Source organism: Micropterus salmoides, unplaced genomic scaffold, assembly GCF_014851395.1.
Source record: "Micropterus salmoides isolate LMB-PRFRI ecotype aquatic unplaced genomic scaffold, ASM1485139v1 Ms_hic_scaffold_21, whole genome shotgun sequence".
Taxonomy (NCBI): domain Eukaryota; kingdom Metazoa; phylum Chordata; class Actinopteri; order Centrarchiformes; family Centrarchidae; genus Micropterus; species Micropterus salmoides.
The window spans coordinates 28,042,618-28,070,617 of NW_024041262.1; the positions used below are offsets into that span (position 1 = coordinate 28,042,618).

Sequence of the window (28,000 nt, forward strand, 5' to 3'; positions counted from 1 at the left end):
GATTAATGATTTATTAATCTTTGGATTATAAATAAGAGAGAGAGACATCCGAGACATCAGAGCGTTCAGACACACCGACATCTGGATTTGCATCGGCAGAAATCTGACAATGAAGGTAAGTTTTTAACTTTAACTGTCTTTCTGAATGTTTATCAGCAGTTTGAACATGTTAACAGATTCAGTGAGATTATTTGAACTATTGTGTGCTGACATGTTTCTTCCTATTAAAGCTTAACACTATTTAGAGCTTCACTAGGCTGATTCAGCCTCTCTGGCTACCTGCGTACAATATCTCACAAAGTGAGTCCACCCCTCACGTTTCTGTAAATATCTGATTCTATCTTTTCATGTTTCAACACTGAAGAAATGACACTTTGCTCCAATGTAAAGTAGTGAGAGTACAGCTTGTATAACAGTGTAAAGTAGTGAGCGTACAGCTTGTATAACAGTGTAAAGTAGTGAGCGTACAGCTTGTATAACAGTGTAAAGTAGTGAGCGTACAGCATGTATAACAGTGTAAAGTAGTGAGCGTACAGCATGTATAACAGTGTAAAGTAGTAAGCGTACAGCTTGTATAACAGTGTAAAGTAGTGAGTAAACAGCTTGTATAACAGTGTAAAGTAGTGAGTGTACAACAGTGTAAAGTAGTGAGCGTACAGCATGTATCAGTGTAAAGTAGTGAGCGTACAGCTTGTATAACAGTGTAAAGTAGTGAGTAAACAGCTTGTATAACAGTGTAAAGTAGTGAGCGTACAGCTTGTATAACAGTGTAAAGTAGTGAGTAAACAGCTTGTAAAGTAGTGAGTGTACAGCTTGTACAACATTGTAAAATAGTGAGCGTACAGCTTGTATAACAGTGTAAAGTACTGAGTAAACAGCTTGTAAAGTAGTGAGTGTACAGCTTGTATAACAGTGTAAAGTAGTGAGTAAACAGCTTGTAAAGTAGTGAGCGTACAGCTTGTATAACAGTGTAAAATAGTGAGTAAACAGCTTGTAAAATAGTGAGCGTACAGCTTGTATAACAGTGTAAAATAGTGAGCGTACAGCTTGTATAACAGTGTAAAGTAATGAGTAAATAGCTTGTAAAGTAGTGAGCGTACAGCTTGTATAACAGTGTAAAATAGTGAGCGTACAGCTTGTATAACAGTGTAAAGTAGTGAGTAAACAGCTTGTAAAGTAGTGAGCGTACAGCTTGTTTAACAGTGTAAAATAGTGAGCGTACAGCTTGTATAACAGTGTAAAGTAGTGAGCGTGCAGCTTGTATAACAGTGTAAAGTAGTGAACGTACAGCCTGTATAACAGTGTAAAGTAGTGAGCGTACAGCTTGTATAACAGTGTAAAGTAGTAAGCGTACAGCCTGTATAACAGTGTAAAGTAGTGAGCGTACAGCTTGTATAACTGTGTAAAATAGTGAGTGTACAGCTTGTATAACAGTGTAAAGTAGTGAGCGTACAGCTTGTACAACATTGTAAAATAGTGAGTGTACAGCTTGTACAACATTGTAAAATAGTGAGCGTACAGCTTGTATAACAGTGTAAAGTGGTGAGTAAACAGCTTGTAAAGTAGTGAGTGTACAGCTTGTATAACAGTGTAAAGTAGTGAGTAAACAGCTTGTAAAGTAGTGAGCGTACAGCTTGTAAAGTAGTGAGCGTACAGCTTGTATAACAGTGTAAAATAGTGAGTGTACAGCTTGTATAATAGTGTAAAGTAGTGAGCGTACAGCTTGTATAACAGTGTAAAGTAGTGAGCATACAGCTTGTATAACAGTGTAAAGTAGTGAGCATACAGCTTGTACAACAGTGTAAAGTAGTGAGCGTACAGCATGTATAACAGTGTAAAGTAGTGAGTGTACAACAGTGTAAAGTAGTGAGCGTACAGCATGTATAACAGTGTAAAGTAGTGAGCGTACAGCTTGTATAACAGTGTAAAGTAGTGAGTAAACAGCTTGTAAAGTAGTGAGTGTACAGCTTGTACAACATTGTAAAATAGTGAGCGTACAGCTTGTACAACATTGTAAAATAGTGAGCGTACAGTTTGTATAACAGTGTAAAGTAGTGAGTGTACAGCTTGTATAACAGTGTAAAGTAGTGAGTGTACAGCTTGCATAACAGTGTAAAGTAGTGAGTAAACAGCTTGTAAATTAGTAAGCATACAGCTTGTATAACAGTGTAAAGTAGTGAGTGTACAGCTTGTATAACAGTGTAAAGTAGTGAGTAAACAGCTTGTAAAGTAGTGAGCGTACAGCTTGTATAACAGTGTAAAATAGTGAGTGTACAGCTTGTATAACAGTGTAAAGTGGTGAGTAAACAGCTTGTATAACAGTGTAAAGTAGTGAGCGTACAGCATGTATAACAGTGTAAAATAGTGAGTGTACAGCTTGTATAACAGTGTAAAGTGGTGAGTAAACAGCTTGTATAACAGTGTAAAGTAGTGAGCGTACAGCATGTATAACAGTGTAAAGTAGTGAGCGTGCAGCTTGTATAACAGTGTAAAGTAGTGAGCGTACAGCTTGTATAACAGTGTAAAATAGTGAGTGTACAGCTTGTATAACAGTGTAAAGTAGTGAGTAAACAGCTTGTAAAATAGTGAGCGTACAGCTTGTTTTTCAGTGTAAAGTAGTGAGTAAACAGCTTGTAAAGTAGTGAGCGTACAGCTTGTATAACAGTGTAAAGTAGTGAGTGTACAGCATGTATAACAGTGTAAATCTGCTGTCACCTCAAAATAACACATCACACAGCCGTTAATGTCTAAACCGCTGGCAACAAAAGTGAGGACACCCCTAAGTGAAAATGTCCACATTGGGCCCAAAGTGTCAATATATTGTGGGGCCACCATTATTCTCCAGCGCTGCCTTAACAGGTTGCCACTGGAGTCCTCTTCCACTCCTCCATGACAACATCATGGAGCTGGTGGATGTTAGAGACCTTGCTCTCTTCCACCTTCCGTTTGTGTTTTGCCTGTTCTGGGTGGAACCTGTCCTGGTGAACCGCTGTATGGTCATGGCCACCGTGCTGCAGCTCAATTTCTTAGCTTGGGCCATCTTTATGTAGAGCAACCATTCTTTGTTTCAGATCCTCAGACAGTTCTTTGCCATGAGATGCCATGTTGAACTTCTAGTGACCAGTATGAGGGAGTGTGAGAGCGACAACACCAAATTTAACACACCTGCTCTCCATTCACACCTGAGACCTTGTAACACTAATGAGTCACATGACACCGGGGAGGGAAAATGGCTAATTGGACCCAATTAGGACATTTTCACTTAGGGGTGTCCTCTCTTTTGTTGCCAGTGGTTTAGACATTAATGGCTGTGTGATGTGTTATTTTGAGGGGACAGCAGATTTACACTGTTATACAAGCTGTACACTCACTACTTTACATTGGAGCAAAGTGTGTTTCACATGAAAAGATAGAATCAGATATTTACAGAAATGAGAGGGGCGGACTCACTTCTGTGAGATACTGTATGTCTTAATAAAATGTGAGTTTATTTTATCTCCTCCCTGACAATAAAACTTTTTTTCACATTGAAAGGTAAAACCTTCAGCACCGACTGGCTGCAGAGGCCAAACTCTGTTCAAAAACTAAATAACCTGTCTGCTCCAGCTGGTATCAGTCGTCTTCCTCCTCCTGGCTCCTCTGTCGACCAGCTCCATGCCCCTCGTCCTCCCATTGGACTGCAGTGACATCTATAACAATGACAACAGCCGACCCAGTGGAGTGTACACCATCTATCCCATCGGAGCCACCTCTGCTGTCCAGGTACACTTCATCCTCTCAGGGACACTTAGGAGATAAAAGTGTTTGACTTTCAGTGAAGTTAGTTACATGCAGTAATGGGATTCACTAACAAGGTACATGCTAAGTTAGATTTTATAGTGGTTATGTAATGAATAGTTATAAAAGGAGGGTTGAGAGGGGAGGGATGAAGGATCTTCTTTAGGGTTTGGTGGCCGGAGCAGCTAGGAACCCAGGGGGTCGAGATTCAGTGTGGGGGCTCATCTCGATAAGCGGCTTGTTTATGAACCCCCTGTGGTTCCTGTTGTAAAAAAAGACAAAGTGATTACTTGTCAGAATTATGGATTTTAGCGTGCATGTCTTTCATGGTGGGAGGAACCGGAGCACCCGGGGGAAACCCATGCAAACACGGGGAGAACATGCAAACTCTGTACAGAAAGACCTGGGCTGAGGGAGGTCTAACCTAGAACCTTCTTGCTGTGTCCACTGGGCCACCGTGCTGCTGATAAAAAGAGATGAAGAACAGACTTTGGGTGGGACAGATGTGAGAACTGAAAAACGGGAGAGAACAGGAGTTAGACACGTTTATATACATGAGTGCATGTGATTGTATTAAAGAGGCACAGGTGGATGAATTAGTGAGAGAGGTGTGGTCCTGTTCCTGAATCTCAGTTTACATAACTCCATTAAGTCACCACCAGCAGCAGCAGCAGTAGTACTAGTAGTAGTACAGGTTGTATCACATATGGATATATTTAATATTCCCTGGTTGATAAACTGACTAATGACTGTTTGTGTCTGTGTGTAGGTGTACTGTGACATGGACTCACTAGGAGGACGATGGACGGTGAGTATTTTAACTCAAGTACCAAATCTGGCTCAGCAGTTCTCAAATCCAGGACCTGTTCAGACTGATCAGAGGCCTCCCATGAACTCTACCAAGCTAGCTCTGCTGTTACACAATCAATGATCAGTGCACAACTTCCTTCAGTCGGTACGCCTTGTTAACCAAAGATATTGATGGAATGTAGGGGAATACATTTGATGCAGCAACCAGTTGAGACCAGGAACGAGACAGGAGAACTGACCTGATGCACAAAGTGGTTTGTACTAAAGCCAGCTGTTTAAGACAGAGACTGCTCAGTCTCACTCTGACTCTAAAGTGCCAGAGGTCCAGACATTATCAGTGTGTCTGTTGTTCCTGACCCGGATAGACGAATCCAGCAGCTGGTTTATGTGATGTACTTTCTGAATGAAGGCTTACCATTAGTTCAAACCTTGTTGCCTGGAAACATGAGCTGTCAGGTATCTGGTGTGTTTAGCTAGTTCTCCCTCCATCCCGTCCCCCCCAGGTGTTCCAGAGGAGGATGGACGGCACCGTGAACTTCTACAGGGGCTGGGATCAGTACAAGCTGGGCTTTGGTAGCGCTGCTGGAGAGTACTGGCTCGGTGAGAAACCAAACCTAACTAACACTATTGCAGGTGTAAGGATCTAGTCAGCTCATGGTTTAGTACTAAGTTCTTCCTGATTTCTTACAGTGGAGACACTTTGCTGCTTGCTTTCCCCTCTGCTTTAATACTTTTGCTGAAACTCTCTTTTTTTCCTACTAGAAATTATGAGCAGCGGCTCTTGGATACTTTTAAATCACTATGACTGTCAGATAAAGTAGGCTATTGCCATACTTTAAATACTTTTGATTTCAGTGCTACGCGAGTGCAGCCTATCAATAGCACTAGCATGTACTGCAGTGATTGGCTTTGTAGCTAATGCTAATTAGCAACAAGATGCCCCCCTTCTCCACGGATGACTTCCACAAACTTCTACAGAAAGTTGCAGTGCTGGAAACCAAGATCCACAGGTTAGAGGTGAATGTGGAAGTGAATGGAATATGTGGGAATGACACCACTTTACCATGGATCCAAAACAGTGGACAAGACCATGCTAACACAGGTCTAATTAGCACCAAAAAGACCAAGAAGCAGGAGGCCTGTGTACTGGATAATAAATCTGAAAGTGGTAGTCCTCCCTGGAACGCTCTTGGAGCAAAGCCTAAGAATAAATAATTTCCCTGGTAAATGGTTGGACGAGTAACAGGCAGAACCCAGCGCCCTGAAATTTGTGATGCGACTAGACCTGCATTATCACCTGGGTAGAGCGCCTCTTCAAACCCTGTTCTTGGTAGGACACAGCCGGACCGCTGCGAAAGGGAGAGGATCTCCGTCTGATGACCTTGATAACATCCCATCCTCACACAGAAGGGTAAGGACTGAGAGTAAATCAGAAAGTAAAAGGCTGCAGGGAAAGCTAACAACTGGGCCTCAAACTCTGATTGTGGGTGACTCTGCTGTAAACGATATAAGAAGCATGTGCAGTAAGGACACCAAAATACTCTGCTTTCCGAAGGATACGGTGTCTGACTTGGCAGAAAGATTCCTGCATATCGTGGCTGAACATCCTACTGTGAAAAACATCATACTGCACATCGGGGCCAATGATGTTGTGAAGCAACAGTCTGAAGTGTTGAAAGTGGACATTAATAATCTGTTGAACACAGTCAGCTCTCTGAATGCTGAGGGGTTTATCAGTGGGCCTATACCGCCAAGCCGAAGAGGAGCTGAGGGATTCAGCAGACTGATGACATTGAACACGTGGCTCTCAACGGCATGTACTGTCCATTCAGTGCATTTCATCGAAAACTTTTACTTTCTGTGGGACCGCAGACATCTTTTTAAGGCAGATGGACTTAACAAGTCAGGAGTAAAATTGTTCAGCTCCAACCTGTTTTACTTTCTGCATCACTCATCTGTTCCCTCTGCCAAGGACAAGAGACAAGAGGAATCTCAACAAGAAGAAGACATAACACAACACACCAGAAACCTTGAAGGAGAGCCACCTCAGCCCCCGCCGGAAGAGAGCTCTGATCACGGGAGACACCTGAGCCAAGAGGAAGAGTCTCCACCTCCCTCACTGAAAACCAACAGTGAGGAGTCACCATCTTTACCCCCCAATCCCCACCTAGGTCACCCTTATCTCCAGACACCCTTTCTCCCCTCTCTCCCCTGTTGGACTGATCACATGGAAGACCTGGAGCTGGGACCAAATTTACTCCCCCCACCTTCCCTTGCTCCACTCCCATTTTCTCTACCCTAAACCCCCCTCACCATCCACCTCCACCACTGGTTCTAAGTCCTCCAGGTTTGACACATGTGTCAAAAATACAGCGCACAACCCACCTTCCCGCTCTGCAATGGCGAAAAAGCCCAGTAAGCTCTGTCTGATATGTGCTGGGTCCATGCTACAAGGAAAATAGCACTCATGACTCTTCCCAGGACAAGCCGGGGCCCAATGTGCTGGTAGTCTTCTCCATCCCTGTCTTGACAGGTAACAGAAAAAGCATGGTGAATGTGTTAAGAAACAGGAAGCACTCAACATATCCTGCAAATTTAGTATTAATTCCTCGTCAGCCGCAGCCTGACGAAAAAAGTGGGCCAGATAATGTTTTTAACACACTAAAATTAGCTTTGTTAAACGTTAGGTCTTTGACAGGAAAAACATTTTTAATCAATGATTTTATAATAACTCACAATCTTAATTTCATGTTTTTAACTGAAACTTGGTTGGACCAAGATAACAGTGCAGCTGTCCTTATCGAGTCTACCCCTCCCAGCTTCAGTTTCATGAGTGAAGCTAGAGTGCATAAGAGAGGAGGTGGAGTTGCCATTTTGTTTAATGACTCCCTCCAATGCAAAAAGATGTCTTATGGGAATTTAGCTTCTTTTGAATATGTGGCTCTTCAGCTGAAAACCTCTTCTCAAGCAATTTTTCTAAATATCTACAGGCCCCCTAAATACTGTGCAAACGTTTTTGATGACTTTGGTGAACTGCTGTCTATAATCTGTATTGACTTTGACTGTGTGGTTATTGTTGGTGATTTTAACATCCATGTTGACAACCCCCAGGACAGAGGGACTAAAGAACTGTGTTGTGTTCTTGATAATTATGGACTGACCCAACATGTGACGAGGCCCACGCACAATAAGGGGCACACTTTGGACTTCATCAAGGTTATCATCTCCAAGGGTCTGAACATTTCCAAGGTTGTGGTGACTGATGTTGCTCTCTCAGATCATTCCTGTGTTTTCTTTGAGAGTGCTATCTGCGTGCACACAAATGTACAAACAGAGGTGATCACAAAACGGCATATCACTGAAAACACTAGTGAAAAAATTATTCAGGCTTTCTCCTCGACACCCGCCCTCTCATGGGTCTCAGTCAGCGAACTTGTAGATAATTTCAGTTCTAAAATTACAAATGTTATTGATGCCATTGCACCAGCCAAGGTGAAGGTGGTCTCTGGTAAGAGAAGATCTCCATGGAGAAATGCCACGCTGGGTAGAACTCAAAAAAGAGGTGGCGGAAAACAAATCTCCAGGTTCATTATGACGTCTATAAAGAGAGACTTTGCATTTATAATTTAGAGCTGAGAAATGCAAGGTGGTCCTTCTTCTCTGACATCATCACCAAAAACACTAATAATGTGTGTGCATTGTTTGCTACTGTCGACAGGCTTCAGAACTGCCGCTTCATAACATCATCCTATTATTTTGACTTAATCTCAGAAGTTTAGCGAAGTTTGCATTGTTGCCAAAGTATTTCACTCTCTTTGCACACACACTACACAGAGCATCATTATTACCTTCACAGCTAAAATACAGCCAGACGTGACTGTTTCTACAGCCGGCCAGAGTCAGTTTTCAATCGCGGGAAATGTAAGGAGCTGCAGCGACTCACTTCAGCACAAGCATGACTTTGACAGGTGGAAGGAGAAGTAGTTCCTATGAACCGAGTATAATTAGACCATCCTGGTGACAGTAATATACTTATAATAAAACACACCCTCACTCCAAATGACTGAGGTTAGATATCGATCCTTTTATATGAGTATCGATCCTAGAGCAGGACAAGTTGGTATCAGAAATATCGATACTTTAGGATCGATCCACACATTACTACATGTCAGTAACAGGATATGTCTTGTCCCTGTGTCCACTTAAAAACAATTCATATAGCATTTACATTTACATTTACTCATTTGGCAGATGCTTTTATCCAAAGCGACTTAAATTTGAGCAACAACATACAAGCATCAACAGAGCATGAAATACAGATCTACAGCTGACAATACATACTAGTAAGAGCAGCAATAAATACTAGTAAGAGCTCACAGTACATATCACAGCAATGAAGTAGATACCTAGGGAAGGAAGTAAGAGTTAACAAAAAAAGTGCAATCAATACAAAAAAAGTGCAATCAATACAAGATCATTGTAAGGGATAGAAGAAGAAGAGCACAGGAAGTGTTTGTTAAAGGTTAGGAGTTAGAGGTGTTATAAGAGGAAGTGTTCAAGGGCTTCTTGAAGTCAGAGAAGGACGCCCCTGCTCTGATGGCGTGTGGTAGATCGTTCCACCATCATGGTGTCACAGATGAGAAAAGCCGGGACTGGGATTGCTTTGTGTGAAGGGATGGCAGAGCCAGGCGGCATTTGGAAGAGGAGGTTAGTGGCTGAGAAGGAATGTAAGTTTGTATTATGGAGTTTAGGTAGATGGTGCAGACCCAGTAGTTACTCTGTATGCAGCATTAGTGACATGAATCTGATTCTGGAGGCCACGGGGAGCCAGTGGAGGTCACTGAGTAATGGAGTGACATGAGTCCTTTTGGGCTGATCAAAAACCAGACACGCTGCTGCGTTCTGAACCATTTGTAGGGGTTTCACTGCACAAGCTGCTAGGAGGGCATTGCAATAGTCGAGGCGAGAGATAACCATGGCCTGTACCACAAGCTGGGTGGCGTACTGCGTGAGGTAGGGCCTGATTTTCCTTATGTTGTATCGAGCAAAGTGGCACGACCGAGAGACAGCAGCAACATGGGGCACCCCTGTGGAGAGGTAGTGGGAGGAGGATAATTGTCCTTGCCACAAAACATTGTAGGAACGCCCCGACAGGTAGGATTCAAACCACAGAGGGCTTTACTCGAGATGCCCATTGCTGAGAGAGCGGATAGCAGGATCCTGTGGTTGACTGTGTCAAAGGCAGCTGATAGGTCAAGCAGGATAAGAACCGAGGATTGGGCTGCAGCTTTAGCTGACCTTAGGGCTTCTGTTACAGACAGAAGAGCCGTTACAGTAGAGTGGGCACTCTTAAAACCAGACTGATATGGATCTAGGAGGTCATTCCGTGGGACGAATTCTGAGACCTGTTTGAATACTGCCCGTTCAATAGTATTGGATAAAAATAGTAGAAGAGACTCTGGCCAATAGTTCTTAACTTGAGTTGGGCTTTTTGAGCAAGGGTGTAACTCGAGCCCTTTTGAAAGTGGTCGGGAAGGTTCCTGAAGCCAGAGAAGTATTTATCACATGAGTGATTGTCGGGACCACGGTAGGAGATATGGCTTGGAGGAGATTCATAGGAATCGGGTCCAGTGGGCATGTAGTGGGACAGCTACGGGTCAGGTGTTCTGATACTTCGCTCTCTGTGAGAGGAGTAAACGAGGAGAGTGCCATTGACCTGGGAGGGCAGAGGAACAGATGTAGTAGGACTGCTACAATGGTTGAGTTTGAGTGTTTTAGAGAATTGGCTGGTTATAGCCGCCACTTTGCCTGTGATGAAGGCAGCAAAGGTATCAGCAGACAAGTTTGTGGGCGGTGGAGGTGGAGGAGGATTTAGTAGTGCTTTAAAAGTGGAAAATAATCAGTGGCACTGCTAATTCTGTTATTATTAGACCACAGTTTTGGCAGCACTGATGCTTGTTGGGAAGGAGGATAGGAGCAGTTGGTAGCCCTTAAGGTCGGCGGGGTATTTGGTTTTTCGCCATTTTCTTTCAGTGACTCTGAGATCAGTACAGAGCCCACGGATGGTTTCAGTTAGCCATGGTTAGGACTGGTTCAGGTGAGCAGGCTTGGTGGATAGAAGACAGGCACAAGCTTACTATAGAGCACAGAGATTGTGCGGCAAAGTGAGTGGGAGGCAGGTTGCGGCAGTGTGAGACAAACAGTGTTGGAACAATGGGCTGTTCCTGTAGGCATACCATGAACTGCACGAAATAGTGGTCTGACACATGTAGAAGTGTGACTGTTAGGCACTCTGTGGCACAGTTTCGGACAAGAACGAGGTCAAGCACCTTGCCAGCTTTGTGGGTCACGGAGCTGAGAACCCGAGTTAGATCAAAGGACTGAATCAGAGACAGGAAGTCTGCAGAGTTCGAATTGTCTAAGTGAATATTCATGTCACCAAGGACAAGTAGGGGACAGTCATGCTCTGGGATTGAAGACAGCAGTGTGTCTAGCTCCTCCAAAAAGTTACCCATTTGTCCTGATGGACGGTATATGACAATCACAGAGACCTTTACCGGAGCGGACACAAAGACAGCATGGTATTCGAAGGAGGCATATTGATTCGGTTGTTGACTGGGGACTGGCAGGTCCAACAGACAAGTAAACAGATGTGGGTGGTGGCTATTTTAAAGGCTTGAGGAATCCCTGATTTCTGTGCCTTATGGCATGATACCTCTTGCGTGGACCGGAGACAATAGGAACAGTATAGTAGCACATGGCCTGATAATTATGCAGATGACACACAGATTTACATTACCTTATCACCAAGAAGGTCAACAATTGGATGTGCCAGAATTTTCTTCAATTAAACAAAGATAAAACTGAAGTTATTGTTTTCAAGCCAGAAATCTTGGTGTAGTCATGGACTCAGACCTGAATCTAAGGAGCCACATTAAGACAATTACAAAGTCAGCCTACTATTACGTCTGTGAAGATTCTCAGTCATCCAGGTTATAGCTATCAAATGAAGGTTAAAGTCAAGGGCAACTGGACTTGGTTGAAGATACTGGAAGACGTTTCGTCCCTCATCCAAGGGACTTCTTCAGTTCTGACGGACTGGTAGGGAAACTAAGCTATTTAACCTCAGTGGGGTCATTTGCCAGGATTGTTGATACTGCTGGTTCGTTAGTGCTCCTGGTTGCTGTAACGACAGTCGTTACAGTCGTTAGGACTACCCGAGGCCAAGACTGAACAACCGTTGGGATCTTCACATGAGGCCAATAGGTTACGTTTGTTGAGTTTCCTGGGAAGTGATGAAAGGACAGCATTGTAAGTGGGGGATAAGTGGCGGCGTAGACCCCCTCCCCTGTTCAATGACGGCTTCTCAACCTGGGTGTAGATGGCTTCCTTGACACCTCTTTCAAACCATTCATCTTCTCTGTGTCAAGTAGATTGAGATCCCTGCGCACTAACAACACTCTAAAAAGGGCCCATTGAAGGCCATGGGACTGCAAGGTACTTTCCAACTGAATAACACAAGAGACTATAAGAAACAAAATAAACTAGAGGAGAATCAGGTACTTTCCAAATAAATGTGATGTGTTAAGTGTGATAAGTATAGCAATCAGTAGAATGATGTATTAGACGTATTATAAAGGAATTACTAAAGAAATGAAAAATGAATAACTATGGTATGAAAATGTCATGATTTGATAGTATTGATTGGAAATGTGCATGTAATGATAGAAGTGATTGAAGGAATATGTTAGGACATGTTGAAGCTTGTTGCGAAATACTGGACTGAGTGTGACCGCCTCATGACTGTGAGTCAGTGAGAGGGAAAGGTCAGTAGGGGAAATGAGTGGACCAAACAAGGACATCTCTGAAACAAATGAACAATCTATGTGCCAGTAGTCACGTAGACAGGATAGGGGTGGTGGCTGATATGACAAAGAAATCAGCCACAGAGTAGGATATATAAAGAGAAGCCAGAAAGAGATCGGGGTTATTCCTCGGCGGATCTGAAGAGGCATCGGACTCGGAGCAAGAACATCACCGCACCGGACCAAGAGCCAAAGAGTTGGGGATTTGAACAACTAACATCTAGAGAACGCTTCAGAGATTTCTTCAGCAAAGCATCAACAGATCGCGGCACGGAGGATAACCATAACAGCCAAGACAACTGAAGAATCATCGGACTCGGAAGATTTTCTCCTTTTCAACTGCAACAAAGACTGAAGACTTCGAGAGACGGTTGAGGGCTTTGGACAAAGCCTCAAGTCTCCTCCGGAGTCCGCAGCCCCGCAGCGGAGGAAGGATTTCACTGCAGGACAACTCCTTCCCCTCCCTTTCTCTCCAAAAAGAAGATAACCAAAAAACACTCAAGCTCAGCTATTCGTATCAGGTTTTTAAGTTTAAACAGTTTTATTATTTTTACTCATTTTTTACTATTTTCCTGGCCACTAAATACCAACCTGGCAACCATACCAAGTGCACTGATCAATGAGAAGAGAGCTGTCGTTAACGGGCGTGGCTGGGTTGGTATCGTGGCTCTAGGGCTATTCAGTCAGGTGCTATCTCAGAGTAAGCAGGGTAGGCGTTCGGAAGAAGACAGTTAGAAGCCAGGCGAATCTCTTCGACACCAGCTTAAACAATCCTCAGTCATACCTACTAGGGTAATACCCATAGGCCTAGAGGATCGGACCCTTTAAGACGGAGAGCTGGTCCAGTACCTCCTGAACAGGGGTGACTCGGGATCTAACACGTGGCGCCCAACGTGGGGCTCGACGAAAGGATTCGTTGAGCCTGAAGCAGGACCCCGACGGAAAGACCAACCGTCGTTCGTGTGGAACACCCGAGAGAGAGAGGGCGGTGAAGACGAGACTGGAGGGGGAGAATTGCTCGAACTAAACACTCCCCTGGGGGAAGGAATCCTCAACCTCCCGTCAACTCTGCCCAGTGATCTGATGCCAGTGATTGATAGATTCCGGAACCTTATAGCCAAGACGGAAAAACAGAAAGAACTCCTGGACAAGCAAGGGAAACTGCTCCTGGACGGAACCAACTTTGGGCGAGCAGAGCCTTCCACGTCCGTACCAAAGACAGAAACCGGATTGAAGCGTAAGTCAAAGAAGGCACACCACAGGACAGAGAGCAACCCGAGTAAACACCTACCCTCCATGAACCCGATTCCTCCAGACGCACGCAGGATAGCCAGCCAAGGGGGGTTAATCGTATATCAGTGGATTGGGAGCCCCTGGGACATCGATGGCCACGGGCTCATAGTTTTCACGAACCAGAACCTGAAGATACATCATGGGAAGTTCCACAAAGAACTAATCCGTCTAGCAGGAGGAGAATACCGGAGAGAGGTTGAAGACAGAAGAACCCGTAGGATGAGCGAGACAGAGAAGAGTAGACGGGTCATAGTGACGAGTGGAGGGAAACTCACTTACTATGCCGTCATACATCTACCCATCGACGAATACCGGGGAACTGCGGAGTTCAAAGAATACCAAGGGAAGTTGTTGAGAACCCTAGAACAGGGTCTTGACCGAGCAAGAGAGTTAGAATTCACAAGAGTGGTGTTGTGCACCAACAGCCTGAGGTCAAACACCATGGCCTGGGAAGAGGCTGAAACAACTGCAATGGGACTTGCCAAGTTATACCTGCGAATGCCGGGGATGTGGGGCACAATACGAGAGCTTGTGGTAATCACCACCAAGGAACAACACCAAGAGCGACAACAGAAAGCGTTAGCCAGCGTGCAGCCCTGCAAGGAAGGAGGGAGTCGAGCCCGGAGCAGGACCAGGTCAGAAGAAAGGTACGAACCGGCACCATGGGCAACACTGTCCTCACCCACGACGGATGAACGAGAAGGGAGGGTCGTGCGCCAAATGAAGTGGCAAGAGACAGAAGCTGGACCTTCCACCTGGTCCCCCCAGAGCAAGAAGAAGACACCAGCAAAAGCCCAGGGCACACGTTCTACCCTCAACGAGAACCAGACTAAGGCCAGCCCCGGGCACAGGAGTCTAGTGAAGCCGTCGCAACCGGAGGAGTGGGAAGATGAAGAGCCCCAACCGGAACAGGCAGAAGAGGACCTTAGAGTAGCTTAGCCCAAGAGATGCAAGAGCTGAGCCTTCCAAAACCCAGGCCTCAACCAAAGAAATCCCCTGAGGCCAGAGAAGGAAACTGGGTAAAGCCCAGAGCTACAGAGGAGGAAATTAGTGAATCACAAGGAGAAGAGAGTGACCAGCAAGAGGATGGGGAAAGTGTACCCTCAGTAGCGGAACAGACAGAACATCAAGAGCTGAGAGTGGGACGCTGTAAAGGGGACAAAAAAGAAGTGAAGGTACTCAGTGTGCGACAAACCTCAAAGAACATTGCCCGAGACACTACCTGGGGACCAGTGGAAACGAGGGACAGAAGACAGGCCTACATACCCGAGGTGGAACAACTCGATCACCACATACCAGAAGTATGGGCTGATAGGCTGGAAGAGAAAAAGACTCTGGAAGTAACAGCCACCATGGGGGAATGGGCTAACATCATTATGATGCCTAATTTCCCCACTTTGGCAGCCTACAAAGAATTAACCAACAACTTTAGAACAGGATACATGGCAGTAGCGCACGATGTCATGCTGCGAAGGATGAAGAAGGCAGCCGTAAAATATGCACAAAAAGCAAGAAAAGAAATGGAACAGGATATTTCAGACGAAGAAGAAGAAAAACCCAAAGAACCAGCTCTACAGGCAAAACCGGACGTCAACGAAAGCCCCGTCAAGATGCAGACAGATGGCCAACATTTCAAAGCATTCAAGACTCTGTAGGCCCTAGTGAGGCCTAAGAGAGCAAACGAAGATGCAAAGAACTACGTGAAAGATGTATGGCCACTAGTTGATGGGAGCACTGTCCACGAAGGAGGCAAGAAGCTATGGTTGAGTAGTATAACCAATCAGCCAGCCGATGAGAGCGAGCCAGCACGGAAACTTTATGACAGGCTGGTACTGGAGGACATGGATGATGAGGACAACCACATTGCCAGGGCTTGTGCAGGGCTAGAAGAGGGCCAAACATTGGCTCAAGTGTGGCATGTGCTAAAACAGAAGATACCAGCACAACGCTATGTGAAAGCTCTGAGGAAAGTAACATCAGGCCGAAGAGGGGACCTGACCTTTGTAAGGATGCCGGTAGAAAGCACCACCGTGCCCACAATGGATGCAGCTGTGAAGGGGTGGGACCTGGAACACCAATATTACGAAGAGAGAAGGAAAAAGGAGTCTGGACCTAGGGCCAGAGCAGAGGAAAGGAGTGGCCCAAGGCAGAATACTCGGGAGCAGTACAACAGACCACCCCCTACAACACCACAGCCGAGGCAGTACCCTCAAACCCCATACCAGAGAAACCAGGGAGCCCCACAGAAGACCACGCCCGGCCCAGCACCATCAAGACCAACTCCAGCGCCACGGGAACAGCCTGGGACCAGCGCCACGGAAAGGTGGCGGAAGGAGCAGAAATTCCCTCAAGAAGAGAAAGAACTAGCGGTTTTGGCCAAATATTGGGGATCCATGAAAGAGCTAGCCCAAGGCCAGGGGATTAAAGTAATAACTCAGAGTCAGGTACACCGTTATCTGAGGAAAGGCACCATTGAGAGCACCAAGGCCACGAACACGAGATGGGGAAGATGGGAAGACATTCTGCTGGACCCAGATCTTGAAATAGGACCAGCCCAACCAGACAGTAAGAAACAACAGAAGCAGGAACCAGCAGAGGAAAGGCCATACGAGTGGACCTTATACACTGATGGATCGAAAAAAGGACAAGACAACATTGCCTATTGGGGCTTCATTCTGAAGCTCAATGAAGAAGAACAGCACCGGCAAAAAGGCAGGGCTCAAGGAAGCGCCCAAGCCGGTGAGGTAACAGCAATACTGGAAGGACTCCTAGAGTTAGGGAAACACAAGATAAAAAGGGCAAGAGTAATAACGTATAGTTACTACTGCGCACAAGCCCTGAAAGAAGACCTCACCATATGGGAAGAAAACGGTTTTGGGGGTGCCAAGGGAAAGATGGTAGCCCATCAAGATTTGTGGAAGAAAATAGCCGAACTACGGATGAACATGGACCTAGATGTGGTACATCAAAGGGCTCATGGAAAAGAAGGGGCTCACTGGCAAGGAAACGATGAAGTGGATTGCTATGTGCAGCAAAGGAAAATCGTCTTTGTCGGGATCGAGAAGTGGGACGAGACACCCAAAGGCAGGGTAGTCCCAAAAGAGTCCGTGATGGAAGTGGTGCAGGCCGTACATGAAGTGCTGGGCCATGCTGGCGCCATGCCCACACGGAAGGAGTTGGAGAAGCAGCAACTTTGGATTCCCGGGGGCCAGATCCGCCGAGTCCTCAAAGACTGTGAAGTATGTGGTCAGTACAATGCAGGTCGTAGGGGACAAAGGGTGGAAGGCCTAACCATAAAAAGTACCATTCCATGGGGGGTCAGTATGCATGGATGTAGCTGGCCCAATGGGGGTTTCAGGGAGAAGAGGCGAGAAGTACCTCTTAGTGTTAGTTGACTCCATGTCAGGGTATGTGATCATCAAGCCGGTTAGGAAAGCTAACGGTAGCAGTGTGGTCAGTATGCTAGACCAAGCATGCGCTCATTTGGGCGTGCCGAAAGAGTTGCGAACGGACAATGGTACTCATTTCTGTAACTCACAAGTGGATCAATGGTGCCATCGCAGTGGGGTGATGAGGACGTATTCGCCACCCTACACCCCACAAGCAAACAGGGTGGTCGAACAAACCATCAGCCTAGTAAAAAACTGGATTGGGAAGAATGCCAACAACAAGGAATGGAGCACCCAAGCCCTAGAAATAGGGAGGGCACTGAACAACAGAAGCAGAGCGGATAGGCCCTCCCCTTCCAGGGAGCTGAATCAACGCCCCTTCATGTCACAGGAAGTGGGGCGGGGCTCCGAGGATAAAAAGATGGTACCAGGATTGAAAATCCCATTCCACGTCGGACAGAGGGTGTGGGTGAAAGCCAGAGATCACCCTATGAACACTGCAGTTAAAGCTAAGTACGAAGTATCTGACATAGTAGAGAAAATACTAGACAGTAATACAGTATTACTAAAAAAGAAAGGAATCCAAGGAGTCAAGCAGCTGAAACCAATTCCAAGCTAGAAGCGAACCAGGAACCAAGAATGGCCAATAACACACAGAACCTACCACCCTACGTCAGATTGGCCACTGTCTATGGGGTGGTTGCCTTAAGGAGAACGACCTCAGGCCTCTGGGCAGGCAGAGGACTGAGGAAGCTAAGATGCACAAAAGAAGGATTCCTGTCTGAAGAGAGGGAGATATTGGAATGGAGAGAAGTCGACAACTCTTGTGTTGTCTGCATGAAACCATCGGTCCAGTGGGAAGGACCTGGAAGCACGAAGCCGATCAAGCCCAATGGGGAGAAAAGTGAGTTTAGAGGCATGTATTACAAACCAGTTAAGGTAATGGATGCCTATGTTTGTGGGATATGTCGAGTGACAATGTTGCCAAGGCTAATATTCCTGACCCAGTGGGACCTGCGGGGGGTGAAGATGGAACCAGCGGACTGCACCTGCCAATGGGACGGACAGAACCTCCAACACTGTGGAGGATGCGCCCTTCAGCTAATGAATGGAAGACTGTTACAGGTGGGAAGAGCTAAAGGATGGCAGGTACAGAGATTTCTGGATCCACTGGAGGCCTTCGAAGCACCACCTCAGGAGAAGAATTGGGCAGCGGTTGAGAAACCAACTAAAGCTCGAGAACCGAGTGGATTCGGGTCACGGGAACAGCCTGGGACCGGTCCGTCCGCGCCAGCCCTCTACCCACCCTTGTGCTCTGCCAGTGCTGAAGAACACCGCACTCTGGCTGAGTTGACGATCGAACTGGGAAGGCAGACCCTCCTAGGAGAAGCAGTACAACAAGGGTGGCCGTACAACCCACAATATGGGCAGGTGGCAAGCCCTCCATTTTCCACAAATCAAGCACCATTGGTGTTAAGGGTGTTCCGAGACCCAGCACGACCAGGCTACACTACAGGCTTGGAAGCGCTACCAGAGGATCTCCGAGAACAGGCCCGCATGAAGAACTGGGAAGGCCCTTGGGAACTGACCACCTGGGGCAAGTTGATTGAAGAGGCAGTAAAAAATCCCGACATACCGTCAGAAGAATTATCAGAGGTACAAAAAAAAGAAGGGGCCAGAGGTACTAACTTGTACTACTATGTCACTGGTATTGACGCCTGGGGAAACTCAGGGGCCAAAGCCAAAGGGAAAAGTGCAGAATACCATGTCACTCCAGAAGGGTGGTACAGAAATGGCGTGATGCAAGTACCAGGAGGAGTGGCAGGACGGGTAGACACGCCCATAAGGCCGGACCAAACGCTGAAAGTAAAAATACAGGTCAGGATGGTCGTGGTGCCATTTAAGGGGATATACTCGGTAGGAGCAGACTTCGAAGTCATAGAGGAGGTGGCGGAACCAAGGATCGCCGCCACAACACCAGATAGAGAAGTGCCTGCAAAGCGCCTCAGGGCGTGGTTCCAACGGTCCTTGTCTGGAGGAGGAAAAACAAAAGATAAGGCGACATCAAACAAGTAAAGCAAAGAAAAGAAGAAGGAGAAGCTGACTGTACACAATGCCGAAAAAGAACAAAAAGAAACAAGTCAAGATAGATCTATTTACCATTAATGGAAGAAGTGGTATAAAAAAGGTTCCATTCCTCAAAATGCCAAATGAGATAATATGGCTGGATTGGCCGAGGAGAGACTTTGAGGCTACAGGGCTGTACAACGGATCAGGAGCGTACTTTTGTAGTAATCACGAGTACTCAAGGCATAACAAATTGGCCATCCCAGAGAAGACTCGGCATACAGAGGTGCTGAAAGATGGGGCCCTTTTGCAGAAATGCCGACCATACGAGAAGAGACTGCGGTTCCAACCAGTGCCCACATGCCCAGAGTCCTCCCCTTGGATTTTGAACACAGTCAACCTACAAGTACGGGGTAACCTACTCAAGCTCAGATGGGGTCTCAATTACGCTGAAGTGCTACAGGGCACCTATGTGGATGTGAGTCTAGGACCAGAAATTATATGGACCAGCAGCCCAGAAATGAATCAGATCGTTTCCCCCACGAGTCGGATGTGCCAGAGCCATTCTGGGACATGGAATGTCAAAAAGGAAGGAGGTGCAAGGGATAATCGTGCCATTTGTAGCAAACCCCACAATCATTGTAGCCGAAGGACATGCCTTCCGGAAAAGCCTGTGCGAAGGGAAAGAAATGACAGGATTTGAATGGCTGGGGCCCAATGGGCTCTACAACAACGGAACCTGCCACTCGCCAGAAGAGCATTGGATGCAATGCGGCGAGGGCAAGAAGGAACATGAGTGTGTTTGGTATGAACGACTGGGAATATCAGTCACTGGAGCCATTACCACGGTAATAGAAGAGACAGCAGAGATCATAGAAGAAGGATTCGGAGTGGTAACAGGCTGGAAGAGCAGTCTGTTTGCTAAAATTTGGCCCTATCTGTTAATGATAGTAGGGCTCCTTATCACTGGTGCAATAGCAGTGGCTGTAGTTAAGGGAGGACTCAATGCAGCCTTACACCCCTGTGGAGAAAGGCAGACGAAAAAAGAGGAAGACGAGAAACCCCTCCTCCGGAAGGAGGAGGAGTAACGAAGCCTTAAATACAGGGAGCAAGCATGCCTGAGCAACAAGCAGTTCCTGATCTGACAACGGCAGCAGCACCAATAATGAAAGACAACAAAGGAAGAGAATATAGAAGAAACTTAGCTTGAACATGGCCAACAATACCACCGACTTTACCACTACGGCTCACTTTATAGTGAGTACTCTAGAGTTTACTACTATCTTGACCATATGGCTTCTCTACTGCTGTATGGGCTGATGGTCCCCAGATCAGCCCCTGAGATTCCTGGCTTTAATGCAAGGGTGCGCTAAATTGATAACCATTAATTTATGGTTCGGGATGCGTGACCTAGCGATGTCACTGTTTGTCACCTACATGCTGGGTCGCTTACACATAGCTATAGATCGGCTAGGAATCTGCCAAGGCGCAACCGTTGTGTTCTGGATGATCCTAGACTCCCTAACTGTATTCTGCGCACCACTGAAGATCGCGAACATTGCCTGCGAGGCCCTGATGACCCTAGGCCTGCTGGCATATGTAATCGCTTTGACGAGCGCACTACAAAAAAGAGGAAGAAGGCGTTGGCTGATCCGGCTGGCCGCCATTATCCTCTGGGGCCTAGGTTGGGGCACAATTGCTATACTATTCTGGCTAGGCCTGATAGATCAAGTCATAGTGGTAATGTGGCTCATGAGCTATGCTGCCTGCTTCCCCAGATCTGAAACTATATCCAGCCCGGGGGCAACTCCACCACCTGCTCTGCAATCACCATGGCTGGCCGCATTGGCCCGAAGGTGTGCTAGGGGCCCTAACTAAAAAGGACCCAAGAGAAAAGGGCCTTGCTTGCTTGCTTGCATTTACTATATAATTGTTAGCACTAAACCTTTTGTGTTATTATACCATGCAGGACGGAGCAGGATGTATCCACTGTGGCATCACTTACACAGACCCAGCTCCTCTGGGATGTCATCCCAGCCTTATGGTGTACGGAGTGCTATAGGCGCAACTTCACCATCCAGCTTGCAAGGGGCATCGTGTGCCACAAAGATCAGTTAGACCTACCAGAAGTTACCACAGAAGCAGTAATAGAAGTGGAGACATATGCTACAGCGGTATAGAGTTCACTAAGAGCCGAGAAAGGGGCGAGCATGATATATGCCATCCATCCTGACTGCGACTACCACACCCTGTATACCAAGATGTGGGAATATGATGACGGAACCAGGGTGTCCACAGCTCATCTCACCGACGGAAGATTCGTACTGATAAGCCCAAAGATACCCAAGCTAAGAATACCTGCGAACAGGGCCACAACAGCCAGTCAACCCTCGACAAGGGATGCCGGGGTCCAGACGGACTGGATGGTATGGTGCTGGGAGAACCACATGGAGAAGATTATTGAACTGGAACCATGCTTCGACGGCCCCTTCAGCGGCAATCCTGCAACCATACCGCCTTCCAGCAGGACATCCCCTAATGACACATGGAGGTTGGACTCTGAGAACGAGCCACCCGAGGAGCAGCAGGATACCCAGGCACCGTCAGACGGATCCTCATCAACGCACCAGGAGCCCAAGCGAGGCGAAGTCACCTTGCCTGGGGGCTACTCAGGTCTTTACACCCCGTGCCTTGATGAGTTCGTCGTCGTGGATCAATGGAACCGGCCCCTGTCACCTCCAGACCTCGATGTGCTCTCCATAGAAGCGGTGTATGGCGATGAAGAACTCATGCTCACGGATGATTAACCAACGCAGCGAGTGATCTCAAGGAGGGGGTGTCAAGTAGATTGTGATCCCTGCGCACTAACAACACTCTAAAAAGGGCCCATTGAAGGCCATGGGACTGCAAGGTACTTTCCAACTGAATAACACAAGAGACTATAAGAAACAAAATAAACTAGAAGAGTACTTTCCAAATAAATGTGATGTGTTAAGTGTGATAAGTATAGCAATCAGTAGAATGATGTATTAGACGTATTATAAAGGAATTACTAAAGAAATGAAAAATGAATAACTATGGTATGAAAATGTCATGATTTGATAGTATTGATTGGAAATGTGCATGTAATGATAGAAGTGATTGAAGGAATATGTTAGGACATGTTGAAGCTTGTTGCGAAATACTGGACTGAGTGTGACCGCCTCATGACTGTGAGTCAGTGAGAGGGAAAGGTCAGTAGGGGAAATGAGTGGACCAAACAAGGACATCTCTGAAACAAATGAACAATCTATGTGCCAGTAGTCACGTAGACAGGATAGGGGTGGTGGCTGATATGACAAAGAAATCAGCCACGGAGTAGGATATATAAAGAGAAGCCAGAAAGAGATCGGGGTTATTCCTCGGCGGATCTGAAGAGGCATCGGACTCGGAGCAAGAACATCACCGCACCGGACCAAGAGCCAAAGAGTTGGGGATTTGAACAACTAACATCTAGAGAACGCTTCAGAGATTTCTTCAGCAAAGCATCAACAGATCGCGCCACGTAGGATAACCATAACAGCCAAGACAACTGAAGAATCATCGGACTCGGAAGATTTTCTCCTTTTCAACTGCAACAAAGACTGAAGACTTCGAGAGACGGTTGAGGGCTTTGGACAAAGCCTCAAGTCTCCTCCGGAGTCCACAGCCCCGCAGCGGCGGAAGGATTTCACTGCAGGACAACTCCTTCCCCTCCCTTTCTCTCCAAAAAGAAGATAACCAAAAAACACTCAAGCTCAGCTATTCGTATCAGGTTTTGAATTTTAAATTTTTTATTTTATTATTTTTACTCATTTTTAACCAATTTTAGTTGTATGCTTGCCCTTGCTAACTTTATGCAATAAAATATATAATCACTGCATTTAAAGAACGATAGTCGACATTGAAGTTATTTCCTCACTAAGGTAGTAATCAATTAGGTAAAGTGTGTTTAACATCTTTGAGGTTCTTATAGGTTGCTCTAGCCACTGAAATTAACTTATCCTTGGGGCCTATTTTCCTGGCCACTAAATACCAACCTGGCAACCATACCAAGTGCACTGATCAATGAGAAGAGAGCTGTCGTTAACGGGCATGGCTGGGGTGGTATCTGGCTCTAGGGCTATTCAGTCAGGTGCTATCTCAGAGTAAGCAGGGTAGGCGTTCGGAAGAAGACAGTTAGAAGCCAGGCGATTCTCTTCGACACCAGCTTAAACAATCCTCAGTCATACCTACTAGGGTAATACCCATAGGCCTAGAGGATCGGACCCTTTAAGACGGAGAGCTGGTCCAGTACCTCCTGAACAGGGGTGACTCGGGATCTAAAATGTGCACATGGTGGTCCTCAAACGAGCGTCCTCTGTCCTTCAGATGTAAGTAGACTGCAGAGTCTTGACCTGAGGAGTTGGCCCTTCTGTGTTGAGCCATGCGTTTGTGTCGTGGTTGTTTAGTCTCCCCAATATACAGGTCTGTGCATTCCTCACTGCATTGGACCGCATACACTAGATTGCTTTTCTTGTGTTTGGGTGTGCGGTCTTTGGGGTGGACCAGCATCTGTCTTAGTGTGTTCTTGGGTTTAAAAAACACAGGGATGTTGTGTTTGTTGAAAATCCTGAGTTTCTCTGATACTCCAGACATGTATGGAATCACAATGTTGTTGCGTTTGACCTTCTTTTCCTCCTCCCCTGTAGTTTTGTTCTTCTTGGATCTTGTGGCTGTTTTTCACAAAGGTCCATTTAGGGTATCCACAGACTGTAAGTGCCCCCTTCAGGTGTTTCTGTTCCTTCTCTCTGGCTTGGGCGCTTGTTGGTATGTTTTCTGCTCTGTGGTGCAGTGTTCTCATGACCCCTAGCTTGTGCTCCAGTGGGTGGTGTGAATTGAAGAGTTGTGGTGGTCTGTGTGTGTGGGTTTTCTGTAAACACCAATCTGCAGGCTCCTGTCCTCTTCAATCAACAGCGCAGTCCAATAAGGCCAAACTGTTGTTGTGAACATCTTCTCGTGTGAACTTGATGTTACTGTCCACAGTGTTGTGTTCTGTGAAGGCTTGCACTTCCTGGCTTTTAATGACCCAGGTGTTGTCCACATATCTGTACCAGTGGCTCGGTGCTGGCTGTGGTGAGGCATGTTTCCCACCAAAGGGGCTAAGATGGTAGAAATGCGTTTGGCAATGTTGTAGGTGACCGAGTTAATGCTGCTGATAATCGGCCTGAGTGGGGCTCCTTCTTTGTGTATCTTGGGTAGTCCATAAATGCAAGGAATGGCTTCTCCAGGATACAAACAGTAATATTGTTCACGGGTGATGGTGTTGTCTTTCTGTAGCTGTTGTAGACATTCTATGGCCTTTTTCTTGTATCCGCTGGTTGGGTCTCGTCTCAGTGTCTCATATGTATTTGTGTCCATTAGCAGTGTGTTGACCTTGTTCTGGTAGTCCGCTGTGTTAAGGACTACCGTGCATCTTCCTTTGTCAGCAGGTAGGATAGTGATGTTTTGATCCTTGCTCAGAGATGTCACAGCCTTCCTTTCTTGGATGGTGAGGTTGGAAGGGGGGGCCTTCGCATTAGAAAGGGCTGCAGATACCTTTAGTCTGAGCTGTTCCACTTCTGTTTCTGTTAATTTGTTTTTCCTAATGGCCAATTCGGTGGCTGTGATGAGGTCTACTATAGGTAGCTGTTGTGGTGTAATGGCAAAGTTTAATCCTTTGGCCAGAACGTCTATCTCTGGTTGGGTGAGTTCCCTATCTGACAGGTTTTTCACCCATCTGTTGTCTGTTTCATGTGTTGTGAGGTTGTTGTCCTTTCTCCTCCAAGACAATTATGTAGGTTTTGGAATTTCCGGGTCTGTCTTTCTTTGCTCTTGTTGTGCTGAGATAGCTGTGCTTTCTTGATGAAATCCATGACCTTTTCCAGTGCTGTACTGTGCAGATATGTTTCTAGTTTGTGGTGTATGTTGTCCAATTCTTCAGGGCTTCAATGGTGAAATGTATCTGTCTCACTCTCTCATTCAGTAGCTGGTGTTGCGCTTTCTCCAGGATTATTCCGTCTCTGTGTCCTTTCACCGTGAAGTTTGTGTCATCGGCATCTCAGGTTAAATCGTAGATGGTTCCTGTAGTCTGCAATTTTCTTGGCTGTCCTTTCGTACTCCCGTATCAATCTGAGGGTGTTCATCCCAAATTGATTGGCAAAATGTCTGTGAAGATTCTCAGTCATCCAGGTCATAGTTATCTCATCCAAGGGATGAGGGACAAAACGTCTTCCAGTATCTTCAACCAAGTCCAGTTGCCCTTGACTTTAACGTTCGTTGGATAGCCTACTATTACCTGAAGAATATATCAAGGATTAAAGGATTTATGTCTCAGCAGGACCTGGAAAAGCTTATCCACGCATTTATCTTCAGTCGACTCGACTACTGTAATAGTGTCCTTACAGGGCTCCCTAAGAAATCCATCAGACAGCTGCAGGTGATTCAGAACGCTGCTGCTCGAGTCCTCACTAAGACCAAAAAGGTGGATCACATCACTCCAGTTCTGAGGTCTTTACATTGTCTTCCTGTATGTCAAAGAATTGATTTCAAAATTCTGCTGTTAGTTTATAAAGCACTAAATGGTTTAGGGCCAAAATACATTTCTGATCTTCTGCTTCGTTATGAACCATCCAGACCTCTCAGGTCATCTGGGGCAGGTCTGCTTTCTGTCCCCAGAGTCAAAACTAAACAAGGAGAAGCACCGTTCAGTTATTATGCTAAAAATCAAACTCCCAGAAGACTGCTGAAACTGTCAGTTCTTTTAAATTAAGACTGAAGACTTTTCTTTTTACCATTGCTTTTAATTAAATTAAATTAAAGCCGATTGGTAAAGATTGGTACCTTTCACTGCACTGTAACGTACAGTTTTCATTTTCTTTGTTTTTAGCCTCAGTGCCCTGATTGTACACTGCTCTGTAACTTTTACTGTCCTGTTTTACCCTGTTTTTTTATCCTGTTTTTATAATGTGTTTTATTTTTTCAATTTCCCTTTGTTGCTTTTATTTTTAATGTGGAGCACTTTGAATTGCCTTGTTGCTGAAATGTGCTATACAAATAAACTTGCCTTGCCTTGCAGCACATGATGTTGATGGTTAGAAACTCTCTTTTACAACCAGCTCATGAGTTTCTATGTGTTTGTGTTAAGGTCTTGAGCCTCTCTTCCACCTGACTCTGAGGAAGAAGTACGAGCTGCTGGTCGACATGGAGGACTTCAGTGGAAACAAAGCGTTCGCTCGTTACTCCTCGTTCTCCATCGACTCAGAGTCTGACGGATACAGACTGCAGGTATCTGGATTCACTGATGGAGGGGCAGGTGAGGGAGAAGTAGATTGAGTTTCCACAGGAAGGTGATTTTCCCTAAAGTCTCCCTGAAGGACTGGCCTTATACTGGATTATTTGGGTGATCCTTATGCTAATGACTGATGCAGAGCTGCACCAATCAGTGGTCTGCTTCTGTTTCATGAATCACATTCAGGTGTCTGTACCCCAGAGACTCTCTGCAGTCCATTTATCTGGACTCTCTTTAGGTTGTTATGTTGCAGTAACAGAAGTATGTTAGTATCTGTAGGAGTCGTAGCTGAGATAAATACCAGTACCCGTCATCGACACCACCTGTCAGGTTTGAACTGATATTAAACTGGAAATAATTTATATATTAATGTTCATTTTTTAGTTATCTATTTTATTTTTTATTATTCGATTAATATAACAATGGTTTGATTCAAATACAAAAAACTCATTATTAATTTAATATTTTATTAAATCATCCTGATAAAGTGAAACATAAAGCACATTGATGATAAAAGTGGCATTTTAAAAAATGTCTCGGACATGGATTTATTTCATTACTGAGAGTAAGTCAGTAATGAAAGAAATAAGTAAGTCACTAAGTCAGTCCGGACTTTGTCAGGATGATTAAAATGTTGATGACCTCTGGTGTCTGTGGAGGAGTTTGTAAAATATTAGATTGTCTAACATTTCATCCAGGTAAGACAGAGTCAGAGATCGACCTGCTGGTGACTTCAGCTATCTGGACCATAACTGGTCTCATCATTCTGTCTGATAGAAGACTGCAGGTTGTGAAAAGTTCAGCTGATATTTATAGTTAATGCAAATTTACTAACCCTGTGGTTCTTGTGTGTTTCTGTAGGAGACCCTATGAATCTTCACAACGGACAGAAGTTCTCCACCTTTGACAAAGACCAGGACACCTTGCCCGACGACTGTGCCAGATCATTCCTGGGGGCGTTCTGGTATGGTCCGGGGTGTCACACTACAAACCCCAACGGGGTTTATCGTTGGGGGGCTAACAGGATGCTCGCTGGTGTTGGAGTGACCTGGTACACTTGGAAGGGTAATTTCTACTCTCTGAAGACCATCAGCATGAAGATCCGTCCTGTGCAGTAGTTCTCCAGGACCAACGTACAGCAGAATATCAGCAGCTGATCTCTCTCACGTATCTAGAACATAATCTGACATGATGTTTAGATGGAAACAGACACATAGAGTCTGATAACGTGTTGATAACTGCATTAACTGCCAACATAGAGAAATGAGTCTCTGCTGGTTCAGATGTTACCTTCAGTCTGCTGGCTGCAACTAAACACACTCAGCTTTAAAGTCAAACTCACTAGTTTCAACACAACGTTTGGTGGAGGTTTGAAACCCTAATGTGAATCATTATCTGCTGTACGCTGACAATAAATGTGAAGCTGAGCATGAAGCTGATCTGATGTCTTCACTGTGTCTCCTGTGTCTCTG

General features: G+C 45.7%; 1 protein-coding gene across 1 annotated transcript; it reads left to right on the forward strand.

The window, feature by feature from the left end:
* Positions 1-27,967, forward strand: LOC119915885 (microfibril-associated glycoprotein 4-like). Its single transcript, XM_038735685.1, has 6 exons — positions 1-115; positions 3,607-3,762; positions 4,547-4,585; positions 5,091-5,187; positions 26,385-26,552; positions 27,390-27,967. The coding sequence occupies exons 1-6, from the start codon at positions 110-112 to the stop codon at positions 27,644-27,646; spliced, it is 723 nt and encodes a 240-aa protein (XP_038591613.1). The 5' UTR covers positions 1-109; the 3' UTR covers positions 27,647-27,967.
* The last annotated feature ends 33 nt before the right edge of the window (positions 27,968-28,000 follow it).